The sequence below is a fragment of the Melampsora larici-populina genome (genome assembly GCF_000204055.1).
Source record: "Melampsora larici-populina 98AG31 unplaced genomic scaffold MELLAscaffold_29, whole genome shotgun sequence".
Classification (NCBI taxonomy): Eukaryota; Fungi; Basidiomycota; class Pucciniomycetes; order Pucciniales; family Melampsoraceae; genus Melampsora; species Melampsora laricis-populina.
In genome coordinates, this window is record NW_006768793.1 from 716119 (window position 1) to 733763 (window position 17645).

At 36.8% G+C, this 17645-nt stretch overlaps 4 protein-coding genes across 4 annotated transcripts; all 4 read right to left on the minus strand.

The window, feature by feature from the left end:
- Positions 1 to 3517: 3517 nt before the first annotated feature.
- MELLADRAFT_88821 (uncharacterized protein) lies at positions 3518 to 5147 on the minus strand (the record flags this gene model as incomplete). Its single annotated transcript, XM_007412230.1, has 5 exons — positions 3518 to 3631; positions 3726 to 3845; positions 3936 to 4057; positions 4144 to 4213; positions 4287 to 5147. 5 exons carry the CDS (start codon positions 5145 to 5147, stop codon positions 3518 to 3520), a joined length of 1287 nt encoding a protein of 428 aa, XP_007412292.1.
- Positions 5148 to 6673: 1526 nt separating this feature from the next.
- On the minus strand, positions 6674 to 8143 carry MELLADRAFT_37376 (uncharacterized protein; the record flags this gene model as incomplete). Its single annotated transcript, XM_007412229.1, has 5 exons — positions 6674 to 6738; positions 6836 to 7121; positions 7211 to 7369; positions 7472 to 7873; positions 7964 to 8143. The coding sequence occupies 5 exons, from the start codon at positions 8141 to 8143 to the stop codon at positions 6674 to 6676; spliced, it is 1092 nt and encodes a 363-aa protein (XP_007412291.1).
- Positions 8144 to 10272: 2129 nt separating this feature from the next.
- MELLADRAFT_117076 (uncharacterized protein) lies at positions 10273 to 13423 on the minus strand (the record flags this gene model as incomplete). Its single annotated transcript, XM_007412228.1, has 6 exons — positions 10273 to 10628; positions 10748 to 10786; positions 10868 to 11999; positions 12072 to 12158; positions 12249 to 12581; positions 12652 to 13423. The coding sequence occupies 6 exons, from the start codon at positions 13355 to 13357 to the stop codon at positions 10547 to 10549; spliced, it is 2379 nt and encodes a 792-aa protein (XP_007412290.1).
- A 977-nt stretch (positions 13424 to 14400) lies between these two features.
- Positions 14401 to 16996, minus strand: MELLADRAFT_64869 (uncharacterized protein; the record flags this gene model as incomplete). The annotated part of the gene is made up of 4 exons (XM_007412227.1): positions 14401 to 14429; positions 14458 to 15022; positions 15116 to 15280; positions 15374 to 16996. 4 exons carry the CDS (start codon positions 16994 to 16996, stop codon positions 14401 to 14403), a joined length of 2382 nt encoding a protein of 793 aa, XP_007412289.1.
- Positions 16997 to 17645: the final 649 nt, after the last annotated feature.

A 17645-nucleotide genomic window follows, 5' to 3' on the forward strand; every position in this document is an offset into this window, starting at 1 on the left:
CACCAGTTGAGCATACGCCGTTGAAGTATTATGATGCTGCAAGTGCAGGATGAACTAATCTCCACAAAATATACGTTCAGCATCCACAAATTCAATAGCGCGATGGATACATCTGCGCTTTGCGATGACCCAGCGGTTACAAATCTTAAGAGAAGGCCTCCGTGTAAGATTAAAACCCCTTCCATACGTATGTGCAGCTTGAACCAGCGCAATGTCAATTTTTACGCTCTACCTTTGTTGCTCTAAATCAAAGCAAATAGGCCTTAGCATCAGCTGGCCACCCAGCTGGCGTGTAGAAACCCCCACACCTTTATTGGCTTAAATTATCACCACACTCTGCAAATACATCCTAAAAGAATCTCGATAAATCTGGGTATATAGAAGTGGTTATCATGTGTATGTTAGGTCACTTGATGACGATTAAGAACGCGATCTTGAGTCGCGTCAAATTCTTCAAATATTGTTAGTGGGATTTGGCTGGATGGTTGGATGCGACTCAGAATTGTATGCCTGCGCTGAGACAATTTTGGCCTTAGTGACCTATGTCCACATTCAGATGAGGCACGTTGAGCATTTTTGGTGGTAAATGAATCAAAAATCTCCAACTACGCATCGAATTCGACAGTAGTACCTATTCTACTTACCTCAAGTCATCCAAGGATAGCCGTTGAGGAAGTCCATCTGCTGGGGAAGCTTTAGTACACAAGTGAAGGAATCACACCGCCGAATGTACTGAGGGCGCTTATTGTTAGGTTCCTTGTAGAAAAACTACCCGGAACAAATTCAGCGCACTACTTGATATCATTTTGAATTGTTCTGATGTTGCTCAGCGAGTAAGGGTTGGTCTCACTGGCCCACAGCTTAATTTCAATATCCTACCCGCGCGGTTTCAACTCTTGGATCCAATGGCGATAAAAGTAGGGAGTCATCATATACTCTGCACAAAAAAAAGCTGAACGATTTCCCTTGAAGTTCATTCTTAATATTGAAATTCAGCTTCAAGATCTTGTATACAATCTGTACAAATCTCAGCTCAGTTTTCAATCCCTCAGCATTCCTACTCCTACATATTGAAAAGCTTACACCAATGGAAACAAAAATAAGCACTGAGATCAGCTGGCGTATAAATCTTCAATACCGTCTTATCTCACATTGAGAATGTGTGGTAAGCAGATTTCGTGATAATCGGATTGACCGTTCTCACCCCAACAGATGCCTCAGCTCTTGCCTCACCTTTTACCTCACCTTTTACATCAGATTCGGCTTAGGCGTTGCCAGATCTGTGGCCTATAAAATCCCTACGTCTGGTCTCAAACCTCTCAACTCAAACCACTCCATCCTGTTCTGTTCAAGCCTTATATCTTCGAACTACGATCATTCCACTGTTATTTTTTAACCAACTCAAACTTCTTGAATCATACCTCAAGCCTTACATCTTTGAGATAAACTTCGTCACCCATTTTGTTTCCTTGCTCGCCTTTCCATCTTCATCAACCCATCAGCTTTTACCAAACACCCTTTAGTCAATCATGTTCCGCCAGAGTAATTTAGACCCTAATCCAATTTCTCGCGAAGACACAATTGAAATCAAGAAAGACTATCAAATCATCAAGAAAGTCGGCTCAGGTGGATTCTCTACAGTTTTCAAAGCTTATTCTTATTATCTCGTTAATGAGTGTGCACTCAAAGTGATTCCAAAGTTTGATCGAAAAGGAGATAATAAACAACCTTTCATTGCGAACGAAATCAAAATACTACAACGTCTCGAACATCGTTTTATAATCCGACTTTTGCATTATGAAGTTTATAATCAAACTTCTTGTCTTGCTCTTGAATTCTGCGAACGAGGTGATCTGGCGCAAATGGTGCAACAATCTCGCATCCCAGAGAATATAGTAAAGCGTTATATACTCGATATCAGTACTGCAATCGATTACCTTCATAGTAGAGATATCATTCATCGTGATCTGAAACTCGATAACATACTGTTAGATTCTGAAGGGAATATCAAGATTACCGACTTCGGCTTGGCTACAATCGCTTCCTCTTATGGTTTGGCATATGGTCAAGTTGGTTGCTCTTGGGCCAAAGCACCGGAGATGCTCACTCAAACATCGTACAACAAATCCGTGGATTGGTGGTCAGTAGGAGTAATGTTGTTCAAAATGGTCACCGGAGATGATCCTTTTAAACCAAGTAAGTAATGTTTCAAATTCAAAAGAATATCTTACTATCTTTCACAATCCATTGTCATTGACTTTACTTTTATCATATTGTTTTGAATCAATCTGAAGGTCATGGTTGTGACAACGTAGAATATCATATCATCAATTCACCTTTAAGAATTCCTCCTCGTGTTTCCCCCGCTTGCTGCGAAGTGATCGAAAAACTCTTGGACAAAAATCCTGCTTCAAGGATTGGTTCTCTTAGCCAGTTAAAATCATGTGGTTTCTTCGATGGTGTACTTTTGCACTGATTGGTCATCTTCTCATAGACACAATTTTCTACACATGCTCGTCAAATAATATTTCATATCATAAGATCTTTACGTATCTTGTCCTACTAAAATTTTTGCGCTTACCTTGAAGATATGTTGTTTCACGTTTGGATTGAACCGTCTTAAAATGCGATTCCACTTTTTACAAATTTTTGTTGGTAATTAACGCTTCTCATTCAAACTGAGAGAGAACGATTGTTTCCTGTTATACTTCTTTATTTGTCCGCTTGTCTTATTCCCGTAGAAATCTCTGTTAGACAGTTAAATTGATTCAATTTCTTCAACGATGTACTTCATTTGATCATCGTCGTGATAATATGGTCACACTTTTCCTCAAAATGCTTGTTGCCCTTGATCTTTCCTTATTTTCTTGCTTTACTAGACTAATTGGGCTTCGTGTAGAGATCTCCGTGCTTCACATTTTAATATAAATCTCCCCATATCACATTACATTTCATACACATTTTTGCGGGTAATTGATACTTCTCATTAGGTAAGGAAAATAATGACAAGTCGATTCTTTGAATTCTTCCTTGCTATGCTTGTTTTGCATGATAATCGATACATATGAGAGGAAGATGAGTATGATGTGTCTTTAGTATGACTACGTCCTCCATCATACCTAACTCGCCCACACGAAAGTTGAGGCCAAATGGCCTGTCATTGCCCTGTCGCTGGGGCAGGCACCAAAGCACATATCTTTGGTGCTACACCCAACACATGAATCAAGATGTATGTACTATTGTCACATGCATTAAATCTGGCATCGGCGCGAAATGGGTAGAGTCAGAATTCCAGAACATCAAAGATCAAGACGAGTTTTCCTTTCACTTGAAAGAAGAACTCAAGTAAGTGGATTCCAAGAAACTAAAAACTTCAAACTTTAAACAATAATCAAGTCAAACACTACAGCAACACAACCAGTTTCTCAAAGTTACAACAACTTGAAACACATCCAAAGAGCACCACAAAAAGCAAATCAACATTACAACTGATCATTTCATTATAGAAATTGATTTTTCATGGAGTTGGAAATGTCAATGAAATCCCAGCAGCAGAAAGTGCACTGTTTTCTAAACTATCTTTCCATCTACTACCATTCCCACCAGCGATATCAGAAATAAGATCTTTTGTCTTAATGATGAAACAAACAATCGAAGAAAAATCAAATTAGATTCGGAATCGTAAATCTTTAGGATGTGATGTATTTTCTAGAGAAGAAACTTACTTGAACAACTATACTCGGATAAAATGAAAAAGCTTTTATACGTTCAGTGAGAATCAAGTGTAAAATAGCTTTATCAAATGGTCTGGAGTAAGCAAACGCAGGGGATCTCAAATGTCGAATCTGGTAATCGAAGGAGAAAGAAACGAAACATGATCTCATTAATTCCAAAAACGTCATGGTGATTCAAAGAGTACGAAACAATTGACTTACCAGTTTCCTTGCACCTCTTTTTGATATTGCATAGGCATGATTACATTTTGGTGTGAATGCTGGTCTTAATGCCGAACCAGGAAATATAGGAGGGAATTGAGATTCTTGAGACCAACAATGACCTAAGAAGACAATGATGACAAAATGATAAAGAGTCAAAATCTGATTTTTTTAGTCACATTAACAAGCGTGACGGCGATGAGCTTACCGAGTAAAAGGATATCCCAATCTCTTGGTACTTCACTAAGTGTAGCCTCTAATCGAGCTTCAATGTCAACCTAAGCAGACAAACCCAATCCTCAATTAATAAGAAACCAGAATCGAAAGGATGTTCTGCAAAAAGAAACTTACTTCCAAATCCACATCATCTTCAAGAATCAAAGCCATTCTTTGCTTACTATCAACAAATTTTCTAATGACAGATAAATGAGAATGCCAACAAGCAATAGCAGCATCAGATAAGACATTCCACCAATGTCTTAGTCGTTCTTCAGCCATTCCACCTTCCCTAAACTGTTGTCGACGATTAAATCTATAATAATCCGGTTGAATACCCTCATTACTTCTATGTTGTAGAATACTCGAGATTGAACTACTACTGATCACAGGTAATGCAACTGAAACTTTATCAGAAGAAGGTATGACTTCAGGTCCTAATCCGAATCGATGACGTGTGGAAGAATTCATGGTCCATAAATCAGATCCAACAATTCCGAGAGGAATTGCAAGTGGATCAGATTGAAGTGCATAAGCATCAGCAAGAAAGATTAAATCAGGTTTCCATTTCACATATCTAGCTAAACTTTCAAGATCTCCTGTCATTGGACTAGATTGATCAAGATAAAAAGCGTGATCTGTTCTTGAGGTAGTCTTCATCATCGAATGTCTACGGAATCCGAGTTCGTAAGGCGAAGGAAGTTGAGTAGCTGTAGTACTTGTAGAAGAGATTGGCCAACCTTCAAGTTGGCGTTCTTGTTGTACATGAAATCGAATGTTTTTAATCAATTGATCATCTGCACTGGTAGCAGGAAAATAAGTAAATGAAAGTCCAAGAAGGTTTTCGAGTGCTTTCATGCGAGAGAGACGATCAACACGACGTTCAAGGTGTACGACATAAATTTCATCAAATCCTAAAGTAGGCGAACGAGCTTTAACAGGATCCACAACACGTTTCTTCGTCTTGAAAGCAGATGGTATCGAGTTCCATAACATTTTGATATGACTTGGTAATGCTGTTATTCTATTGTTTTCATTTTCATTCGATCCTAATTGTGGATGTGAATGTGCACGATGAAATCTAAAAATGAATTCAAGTTCATCCGACCTTGAAAGTCCATCCAAGCTTTCAAATCTTGTTAACAATAAAATGAAAATAAAAATCCCAAGACAAATGATGCTAGATAAACTTTTCTTCGTCTTGAACATCTTTGGAAAAGTGTTTATAGGTGATTGTGAGGTATAATGCTGAGCGAGAAAAGATATCCTTTTTCGGAAAAAAATGAGATGGCGAGTTTTTCAAGAATTGCAAGAGTTTCAAGAAGAGTGATAATAATTCGAGTAAGCAAAGATGATTGCAATCCAAGAGACGAAATGGAGATGACGAAGAGTATAAATAAAGCAGAGAAGTATGATATATGACTGGACTGATAATGAATATTGAACAAATGAAATGAAGTAGGAACAAGGAACGAGGAACAAGGAACGTTTGAAGGCATTTCTTCCTGTCCTGTTGAATTCCGCGATCAGTTATATTTTTGGTATCTTGGATTTGCTTTTGGAATTCTAAACACACTCAAGCTTTGTTCTATTGTAGTGGTTGAGGTTCACCGTCACGTCCAGACAGTGGTAAGGCCGGATCAGGTAGCTACGCGCCAGTACATACGCACCTCTGACTGAAAAAGACGATGAAAAGCCCAAATTTCATGAGCAATCACACATCACTCACATACACAGTCGATTTCAAAAAGGTTCACCGAGGTTTACCCGCAACATTCAAGTGATTTGGCTTGGAACTATCTGTACTCGATTTTCCGCTCGATATTTATCTGGAGAAAGATTGCACCACTGTCAAGTGGGTAAATAGATAACTATGACAAGGTAAGGGGGGTTGGACTCGAGGATAACTTCTTGACGGGTCATCTCAAAGCTGTGATATAGTCAAATCGTTATCTTCTATCATAATACGATCACATCAAGAAGCTTTGAAACTTTCATCAGTGTCATTCTTGATCAGTCTGTTGAACATCGAGCAGTTCGTTTCATCATGGACACAAGCCAAACAGAATGTCCAAGTACATATATCGGGCTGATCCGTCAAATATTCCTCAAACCCATCGAGAATGAATATGGAATATATGTATTTTCTTCACCCCCTGAATGGCCGAAGAAGTTCATGGGGAGGTATGAACTGGACCCATACGAGCACTTGCATTGGACAGTTCTACGTTACTGTGGTAAGTAGGCTCATAGAGTGATCAGTTCGGTCAAAATCTTCATATCTCCGCATCCAGGCCTTTGATCATGCTTAGGCAGAGATAGTGTGCATGATATCTACTATCTCATTCATTATACGCGTTGCGCGTGAATCAAGGCAAACTTGACCCAATCCACAAAATTCCAGAAAGCAAATCAGTTATAATTTATCTGATCGACTCAAAAGCAATTTCCAAACAGTACCAATACATTCATTATGATAACCACACCAAAGATGTACTTTTCGAAAATCAGACTAATATCTATTACAAAAACTCATGAAGACCGATACTATAATTTTTCAACACAGACATCACCTTAGCCACAAAAGCTAGAAGAACAGAACCAAAAATCAATCGCATGATCACCGATTATCACCAAGCAAAAGAAAAAATCGAATAAAGATGAGAAAAGAAAAGGGAACTGACCTTCAATATGAAAGATAGGCTTCGTACCCAACCTCAAACGATGTTCATAAAAAGCAGCGAAATGAATGATATCAGGTCTTAACACATCATCAATCTTAACCAATAAAGCTTTAGTTAAATTCATAATTAAGATCGAAGGAGGTATCAAATGTACTAATAATTCATAAATCATGGATCGCGCTTCTAATAATTTTTCAGGTGATTGTTCAGTTCTAATTAAATTGGCTAGCTTTTCTATATATAATTGCCAATCTACCTTTGGTATTGATTCTACATTTGGTCTTGGCTATGCATAATCAGAAAAAAATCACCATGAGTTTTTCAACAACCTATTGTGATAAATCTTGAGGATGATAAACGATGAGGAGTTCTTACTTTACTAAAGGTATCATCTTGTGCACGAATAGCTTCCAAGGTCAAGATTGCTTTCCGGAGGTTCCCTTCTGCACTAAGAGCAATCGACATTGCAGTTTCTTCTGGGAATTGACGTATGAAATCTTCTTTGCTTGCCACCGACTGTAAAACTTTGACAATCTACTTATCCATCACCGATCAAAGAGAAGGAACGCAAGTTTGGTAAGAAGTTTGAGATTTTGATGAAGCTTTGAGGTTTGATATAGAAAACTGAGGACGAACTTGATCAGGATGAGGTGCTCCAACTCTAAGTAAAAGACATCTACTTCTGATCGGTCCAATGATCTTAGAAGTAGAATTAGCACAAAGAATCAATCTTAGAGAACTAGTGTGACGCTCCATCGTACGACGTAAAGCAGCTTGAGCATCAAGCGTCAACTGATCTGCACAATGAATCACTACTACTTTGAATTTTCTTGAAGCTGTTGAGTCTAATTGAGTAGTACCTCCAACTTCTTTTAAAATGTCTTGAATCACACTTCTATCCCATTGAGCTAAATCGGCAGGTGTAAGTTCTAAATGATAATTTGATTCAATGATTTGTACTTCTAGTCTTCTTCTTGAAGGGGTCATAAACACTCTTTGTTCTATCCTTAATTTAGCAGCTCCTGGACCAAATAGTTCCTAAAATCCGAAAAAAATGATATCAGTCTTTCTTCGAACATGTAAACTTCCAGGTCTGGGTGGTTGTATATAAAACTTGAGATTACAGACGCGTAAAGTAGCAGCGATTCTAGTTTTTTTTCCAGCACCACTTGGACCATAAAACAAACAATGAGGAAAATCGGCAGTTTGAGCTAATGATCTAATTCGATTTGTAAGTTGAGGATGATAATCTAAATCATCTAATGACTTAGGACGATGTTTATCCACCAATAATGACCTAAGAATCATTCCAAATTCATATCGTTAGTTGGTTTTTTGGTCAAAATGGACATTGGACTTGAACCATTAAGATACTGACATCTTTCTATATATCTTTCGCGTCTTTCTTGATATTCGGAAGTTTTTGATTTGGATGGTTTTGTAAAGTTAGTTGATGATGAAACGGTAAACAGTCAAATTCGGATGGATGCAGTCAAATTTTCAGAAATTTAAGGATTAAGTGATTGGACCTTAGTGTGAAGCGTGACTGCGCCAGTTAACTCTTCACTCATGAACTTCAGTCACTCCTTATTTTATTTCGTCGCGTCTTCGATTCATGAAGGTCCTTGTATTTGAATCAAAGGTTTAGTTTGTCTTAGCACCATGGCGCTGCTGTGCCCAACAAACCCTTGTGGAGGTGATAGGGGTGATTTCTAGCTCGCCGAACGCGACTTGGATATCTTTGACTCTATGTCCCTTTTGAGATTGACTCGAAAATACAAATGCTCTGTCATGACTCATGACTCATGAAAGTCAAATTCTTCAGAAGCAAGTCGTTGATTCAAGGATGGTAAGAAATCAGAGACGTGAGCTCAAACACCAGCAAATGTTGTGCTGTCTGAATTCGAAGGCTCCCAGTGCGAGCTAGCCTTGTGACAAGCACAAGTGGATTGCTTCACACTGAATTGAGCGGGAATTCACATGGTGCTAGGTATATATGAACCTTTGTGCGTGATTACCACATCTAGCCAACCTCACTAGGATAACCATTTCACTTCATATACAAGGAGAAGTCAATTTGTGCCCTCAGAGACTGTCAGCTCCCAAGATCTTAGGTATAAGAACCAAAAGAGCTACAAAATGAAGAAGTATAAAAAACTCTTTCAGTGAAGTGATAGCTGATAGACCTAGTTCCAAAGGTTGTGATAACCCTAGATTGCTGAGCATTTGAAATAAAAAAAATTTAAAATACAAAAAAAAATAGTCTACTAAAAAGACACACACACCTTACTGGCTTAGTATCAAAAGCCTAAAAACATAAAAACATTTTTTACAAACAGTAAACTCTCTAATAAATTGAACCTTCAGTAGATTGGTATCAAAAGTCTAAATAACTCCTTCTTTTAGCATGGAAAGATCACTAGGGCAGAGAAAACAAGATCTTTAGGAAAAATGAGAAAACTTAAAGGAGTAGTATAAATTCCGCAATCAGTAGATCAGGAAGACACCTCGCCCAGAGATAATTATTGAGCTACAAAGTATACCATTAGAGAACGTAAAAGACTAAGGAAAGTAAATATAATGATCAGTAGGAATATGTTCACACATGGAAAGAACAGGATTACCTAATGATTACAAAGTAGTTAAAATATCTCAAATTAAACATAACAACACATAATATAACAGGTGAACTGATCGGAGAAGAGTGAGACAAGTATAGGAGAAAACGGAACAGTTTGGCTTTGGCTATAAACTGGATGATGATACAAATCAGATATAAATACTGAGTCATCAAGGAGACAAAGAGAAAGGAGGCACCTGATTTTAACCCACCAATCTTTCTAATAAATAATCATCTAACTCTAGAAATATTTCCATTTGAAATATAAGTGTTTAAGAAATTCCTAAAGAATAGTCTTAAAACTTCCTTTTTCAAAAACCTAAATCAGTGTCAAAACATCTTGTTACTATTAAAATTTTTATACCTCCAGTAGAGAATCTTACCTGTTATCAATACCGGTTAGTCCCATTTTCTACCCTTTCACTGGTCAAGGACCCAGGTTCTGTGACCTCTGTGTTGACAAGATCCCTGCAGAAATTAATCTCAGGCAGCTTGTAACTTTCTAAGTTCCGAGATATATCACGGCTCAAGACTGACCTGCCATCATCTGTGAACCCACAGCGGGCCCATAGTTCACCTAAACTAATCATCCTAACTAACTTAAATCAAGCAGTAACTAATTGAGTGATATTTCTACAATTTCTTTGTAGAAATAACTGTACCTATTCCCTGTAACCAGCGGAATATTTACTCGGGACCTTAGTACAAGGTGACAGACTAGACCATCTTGTATGTAGTATTGATTGCCACCCAGACAGAAACCTTGACGGACCAGGGAATTGCAATTTTCATCATCTCAACAAAAGCTAAAGGAATTCAAAGTTGAACAAAGTTCATTTTTGCAACGACAGTTAACAACAGCATATATCACATATTTCATAAACAAACAATATACATTTTTTCAATCTTCAAGGTATTAACCTTCAATTTGATCTACATATTGGTATCATAAAACTACCTATTGAATGATTCTTTCAATATTCTTCAAACAAGTTTTTGAATTGAATTCTTGGCAAAAAAACATCTTGATCATAAATTTTTCATGGGTTTTCAAAAAGTACCTGCAAATATCAGCTGGGATATAAAATCTTTTATAATACTGCACCTGGTTCCCGTTCAAGAGGTCTAGCATGCTTTCTTGCAATAGCTTCAGTATTAGTAATGAAATTGGGACTAAACAATTTGAATCAAGCATTCAAAACAACAATCAGCATGGGCCAAATTCCAATGGACATTGAAAAATTGCAACAATAAACAAGAGAGAATGTATCAAAATTTGAGTATGGACTTACTTGGTAATGATACCTGATGAATCAGGTTGATCTTCCTGACTAGAAAATGAAATCCAATAGAAGTCAATATTTTCTTCATAGATCAATAATAATCAATAATAATCAAAGAACTGGACTCACTCATTCATTCCTCTGATCTTTCTCATCTTTTTCTTTTTCTTCTCCCAATCTATCTCCTCCCCATCCTCTTGGTCTTCACTCTCTTCACTTTCTTTGTAATCAGAATCTTCAGTTGCTTTTCTTTTCTTTTGTCTCCTTCTTTGACGTCTTTGTCTTTCTTGAATTTCGATTCTTCTTCTATCTGAGACAATTTGAGCAGTTTCAAAAGCTGCACTTTTAGTACCTTCATCAGGCTCGTCTTTCTGATGTTCAAGGTCGCAAATTTCATCTTCAAGTTGTTGCTTGATTGCTTTATAATCCTTGTTCTCTACTACTCCGCGCTCAATCCCTCCCTGTACTCCTACGTCTTCTTCTTCACTATCAAGATTGTCACTTTCTGAATCAGTTTCTGAATCAGTTGGGATGACTTCATCATTATCATCATCATCTAACAAGGTTGCAGCATTCGAGTTTGTTCTTCCACGATGTCGACGACTTAAATCTCTAAATCCACCAGGTATAGCAAAAAGATTTCCATATCGTTGATTGTCATCATTTCTGTGATTGTCAGAAGGATTGGGTGCAGAACCATCTGGGCCAAGTTGATGAATCATAGGTATGAATATCTTTGAATTGCTCAATTCATTGTATATTTCATATTGTAAAGATTTATCAGTTGATGAATAAGCTAAATCAAGGTACTGCCATTTGATTTTTCTTTTTCTGTATGTAAGTAGATGTTCAGGTGAATTAAATTTATGACAAACTTCTTTCAATTGCCTCCTTAATATCTCTCCATCCGGTTCTAATGTAATTTGATCCTTTGATTTCATTTGATGTGAATTTGTTTTATAAAAAATTAAAACCATTGTTCTAAATCTAGATCCACCTTCAGTTCCTAAATAAACAGAGAATGGGAATGTAAAAAAACCTTGTGAAGATGGATGTTTAATAACCTTTGCAAACAGGAATGAGTGTAAATCTGATGAGATTGGTTCTTGAATGATTGGTAGATTGGTAGCTAATACAATTTGAATCTGCCATTTCTTTGGAAGTTTGAGTGAACTTGGGTCATAGGATTCAGTTTGTCGAGTTGAGTTGTTCGAAGTAATTGTTGGAGTATTTGTAATTGTTGGTTGACGAATTGAATGAGCTATTAAGAAGAAATAAAATGCAAAAAGAATCAATTTGTATATTTTGAGAGAATTGATCAAGGAATACTGACCAAAATTTATAATCTGATTGGTATCCCATTCAACACAATCATCCCAAATTTTCCATTGATCATCATGTTCTAGTTGAAATTGATCAGCTGAGATGATGATCAAATTCCAAAATTTAAGATAGAAAAAACAAAGTCAATGATTGAAAAAAAACTTGGAAATAAAAAAAGTAAACTCACGAATAAGAACATCAGTACAACTTCCAAGCTTTTCTAAGACTAATTTCTCCTTGACTTCTTTCAAACACTTGAAGATCTTCAAATAGGCTATTTTGCAAGAAACCGTATCAGGAAATGTAAATTGACATTTCTTACGAGCTTTACTTAATTTGATTTGATTTGGTAATGGTTTTGAAAGGAGTTCAAAGCATAACATGGTTTGTAATATGGTTTCTAACGGCAATAGTTCTGAAAATTGGTTGATTTCTAATATTGTCTCTAAGAATTTCGGTCTTGAAACTGGTGATATGTTTTTTTCTGATTGAAAATGTACTTTTCGATTCCATTGTAAAACTGTTTGAGAAAAATAAATCATTGGTCAAAGAATTGAAATAAAAAAAGAAAGATCAAATCGATATCTTACATTTTTTTGGTTTTTTCATTGCTAACCACTCTGCTTCAAACATCCCTTTCTCAGGAATTTCTTCCCAACTCCAAACAGCACTGGAACTCGAATGATTAAAACATTCAAATCCATTTTTTTCTTCACCTCCAATCTCACTTTCTTTGAATATTTGATACAAAAGAAATTTTAGTACACCAATTGCCAAGTTCGCGCAGCTTTCATTTTCAAATTCAATTCGACAGATTGTTCTCTTTTCTACATATTCATCTTTGAGATTTTTTAATAATTTTAATTGTCCAAATGTGAATGACTTTGATCGATTTATTTCTCTTTTACCTGGACCCCATAAAAGTTTTGATAATTCATAACGATCCAATATTTTGTTCAAGGCTGTTGTATTATTTGTTGAAATCACGTATATGTAATAGAATGAGCTACGATCGACGGTTTTATTATCGGTGAGCAGAGCCCGCATTAGATCGAAGCCGGATAGATGCGAGTAATCTCGTTCGGGTTCGGTTACGGTAGAAAAGATTGATCGGAAGATAGATGGTTCCAGAGTTGGTGGTGGAACTGGTTGGGTTGTCGGAGGTGGAAGATCGAAGTCAAGGGCTGACGGTCTCGTCGATCGTCTCGAGGTTGGACGTTCCGGTTCGCGTTCCGGTTCGCGTTCAAGTTCAGCTTGCGCTCCAGGCTGATAGAAGAGCCTCAAGAGCCTCTGCATCCTCAATTGATTTGAAGGAAAAGAGGTTTCCGATCGATCGTTTCTCTTTTCTTTTCATTCAGAATCAAAAAGTGTCGAAGTGTTCGAACTTCGAGAAAGAACAAAGGCCTAGTGCAAAACACCAAGACTCAACAAGCGCCGGATCAATTTTGTCTTTTTCAGCGGGGCCGGGCCGAGTTTCAAATTCCGAAATGATGTTGCTCAAAGAGCGAGAGTACGGAAATTTTATTTTCCTTGACTTTTGTAAGCTTTGGTATCAAGCAAGTCTTTAATTTGGAAGCAATAAACCTATCAATCTTACAAAAACCAAACAAAAACAAGTGTACATATGAAGAAAGTAACAATATTGATATCAAAACTTCAAAATTGATCCTTGCAAGTTCTGTGCCAAATCTGTGCAAGATATGAGTAGAAATTGCACGGATCTTTCACAAAATCCACCTCGGTCTCGCGTGGTTTTTGCACCAGTTGGAACATGCTTGTCAAAAAAATTAATGTGCAACAATGGTGCAAGAAATCTTGAAGGATTCTTGCACGAGTTTTTTGAAGTTCTGAATACCACAAATACAACCCTCAAAAGAAAAACCCTCAAATTAAACCCATCATAATTAAAACAAAAACCCAAAGTCCTCTGCTTCAAAACAAGAAATCAAAATCAAACAACTTTCTTCTCTTTCTTCATCATCTATCATCTCGATCTCATGTAGCTGGTCTAATTAAACCTGATGAATTCTTTATTTTTGATTTTTGGTTCACTTTTGATTTGATTTTGACTACTACGATTGAACCAGTAGAAAGATCGATTTGATCTTCTCGATCATCAATCGGTTCTACCAAAGTCAAAAATTCAGAAATTCAATCAACACTACAAATCTTTTTGGCAAAATAGTTAAGAAAACATATTGATGGAATCCAAACTTTACCTTCAATAATCAAAGAAGGAGCTGAATTTTGAAATCTTGCTGATCTATTAAACGCTTTGAAGCCGTCTTCGAAATCAATAACAGTACCAATAACAGGTGAAAGATTACAAATCGTATTATTCAATCCATCTTGACTTCCGAATCGATTCCTATACCGATCAAGTCCAAGTATCCCACCAGCGATTTCATGTGGTTGTAAATCATCTTCAAATCTACCATTAAAACAATCATCATCATCTTCAATAATCTTTCGAAGTTCATCTAATCCTTCTCTAATCGTTTGCCTTTGTCCATCATATTCAGTTTCAGGACTCAAACACCAATAGCCTATTTTCTTTTGATCTTTCTTGATAAACGTTCTTCTTAATGATCTAAAATTCGTTTTCACTTTATCTTTTAAATTCTTCATACGTAATCTATCTCCAACACAACTGATGAACATTCCTTCATGATGTAAAATCCTTCGAGATGCATCATATATCCTTCGACCTCCTATCGTATCTATCACCACATCATATGATGATTCATGGATTGAATTCAATGAACTTAATATGCTATCTTCTACCATCACTTCTCTTGCTCCTCTAAATTCACATCTACCTACTGTAATTCCAATCTCTTCTACACTAGTGGCGACGGTAGGTATATGACATGTTACCCACAGATCTCGATTTGGTCTAAAATATTTCACAAGTTCACACATCATTGCTCCAAGTCCTTTATGACCGTTTAAAATTAAGATCTAACAAACCAAATCACACCCGTTTCAGTTTCATTTAGTTTGCTGGATTTGACCTTTTGAGAATTACGATATAAGAAATTAAATTTTATTCACCTTGGATCCTTTTGGTAAACCAGCACAAATCGTACTCATAACGAAATAAGAAGGAACTCCAAGTGTAGGTAAACAAGCGATTTGTTCCATGGATAAATTCGGATGGACAGGAGCAATTGCGACTAAATCCTTATCGATCACCATTCTTTGAGCCAATGCACCAGACTATAAACAAGGCATAAAGAAGTAAGTATCTCGTCTTGAATTTTTCTTCAAAAATGATGTCTTTTGGGGGGCAGGGAGAAAAAAGAGGTATACCTTTTTCAAATCTTGAAGTCCATAAACCAAATCACCTTTCTTCAACCTTTTAACACCTAATCCAACTTCTAAAACTTTTCCCACAAAACTTCTACCCGGAACAAATTGATTAAAATTCGAATTAAGAGTTGGATTTGAAGGTTTAGATTTTAAAGAAGGATTTGATTCTAAGGCTTGATATTCATTTGAAGATTGATTAAAATCATGAATCGATTTGTTTAAAATTCGATCTTGTGGTTGATTGTTTGAAGAAACTTTATAAGATGAAACTTTTGATTGAGTTAAAGCTAAATCCCATGCATCTAATGCAACTGCATCGATTTCAATTAAAACTTGTCCTGTACCTAAATGTTTTGGATGATTTGATAAATTCGAATAAATTAACATATTCGATAATGGTTTTTTTCTCTTTAGATCTAATGAGATTGTAAACATATTGAAATTGGAATTATTCGAATTCGGATTCAATATTTTGTTAGTAATTCGACTTGGATTTTGATTTGGTACAAATCCACCTGATGGGATTTCGATTGTAGGTAAGATTCTGAATTGACTTTGAGGATTGGGTTGAGTAAGTTGGTGATGATGATTATCGGACAAAAGACTTGTGATTGAATATCTAGGATTGTGAAATCTTAACATCTGACGCTTACTGTGATTGGATGATTCACAATCATAATCATTGTTTATGATTGGATTACAAAATCGGGGATTTAAAGGAGAGTTGAAATTCGCATGATCTTCATTATTCAAAGTTTGTTGATGAAGGTGAGTTTGATTAGATCGATATCTTAACTTGGAAACTGAAGGTTTAGATTTGGATGTTAAAGATTGGGCGGAAAGTTGAAAGTGATTTGGTGAGTTGTTTTTGACATTTTCAAAACTTGAATTTCTGAATGAGATTTGGAATGTATCCTTTTGATGAGTAACCTTTTGGTGAAGTACAAGTTGATGAGGATTAGGATTATTCGGATTCACTTGTAAATTGATAGATCCCATCGGCTCAGTTTTAAGTTTTGAACTTTGACCATTTTCACCATGAGCTGAGGTCGAAGTTGAGGTCGATTGAGGAGTCAACTCGATGATTGAAATAGGTGGAAAAATATTATGATCTGGTTTCACTTCTGGCTCTTCTACTTCCAATTCGTATCCCATTCTAGCTACGATTGTTGGAATGTCAAGATGTTCATCATTTCGATCTAGTTCAGTGATTTTATCGTCCAAAGTAGCGCCATGATGATGCTGGTTGGTTTTAGTCAACTGATAAGCTGAATTTCGCCATTTAGGAGTAGTAGGAGCAGGAGTTGTGGTGATTGCTGCATCAGTTAAATTTCTTGCTGCCGTGCTATCAGGCAATAAGTTGATTGTAGAAGCTGAAGTTTGATTTATATAACCAATATACGATTTGGAGATTGGTAAAGCTTCATAAACTGATTGATTTTGATTGGAATGTCGATTGCTGAGCTTAACCAGTTCCTGATGAGTCAGAAAGTTGACGACCGCTTTTGTTTTTGTTTTCTCATTGGTTTTGGTGTGGATACTGGCGTTGCTATTGCTGGTGGATTCAGGTGGATTGGATTTTGTATAATAAATCGAATAAGATTGTGATGGTAAATCAAACATTTTAATCGACTTCATTTCATTCTCAATGAGGTAAGAATGCTATACTCTAAGATGAGTTTAAGAACTTCAAATAGTTCCTTGATGATGAGTTGGGTCAACAGAAACGGGATTAAGAGCAATTATGGCAAATGTCAAACTGATCAACATCCTTGTTTACCAAAACTGGAAAACTACGTGAACTAGAAAATCGCTATGCTAACTTCTTGTTCAACAAACTATTTAGATTTCGATATCTTCTTCTTGGTATCGTCCAGCCTTATTGTTCAGATTGTGTTCGCCAGGCAATCGTTCATTGTCGACAGTCGGGTGGATCTTGTCTCAAGGCATGTCCCTTTGAGAGGTTCGCGTTCGACCATGTTTGTTCGGCAGAGGGTCATCAGCAAATTTTCGCCCCAGCAAAGCTGACCTTAGCGGCTCGACTCTCTCATCTCGGAAAGGGTATTTCCACAAACTGATCTTCAGACCTGCAGGTCATGAGCAACTGACCGTTACAAAGCTCAAGGAACGCTTTAGACAAACTAATATACATACACCACGGGGCGACTTCTCACTGAGCCCACGTGCAATCAAAGCAAAGTGGCATCGGTTGGAGGTGATGTGAAAAAAGTTCGTTTTATAGGTGAATAGGAACGTGGATGAGGCCACGTGG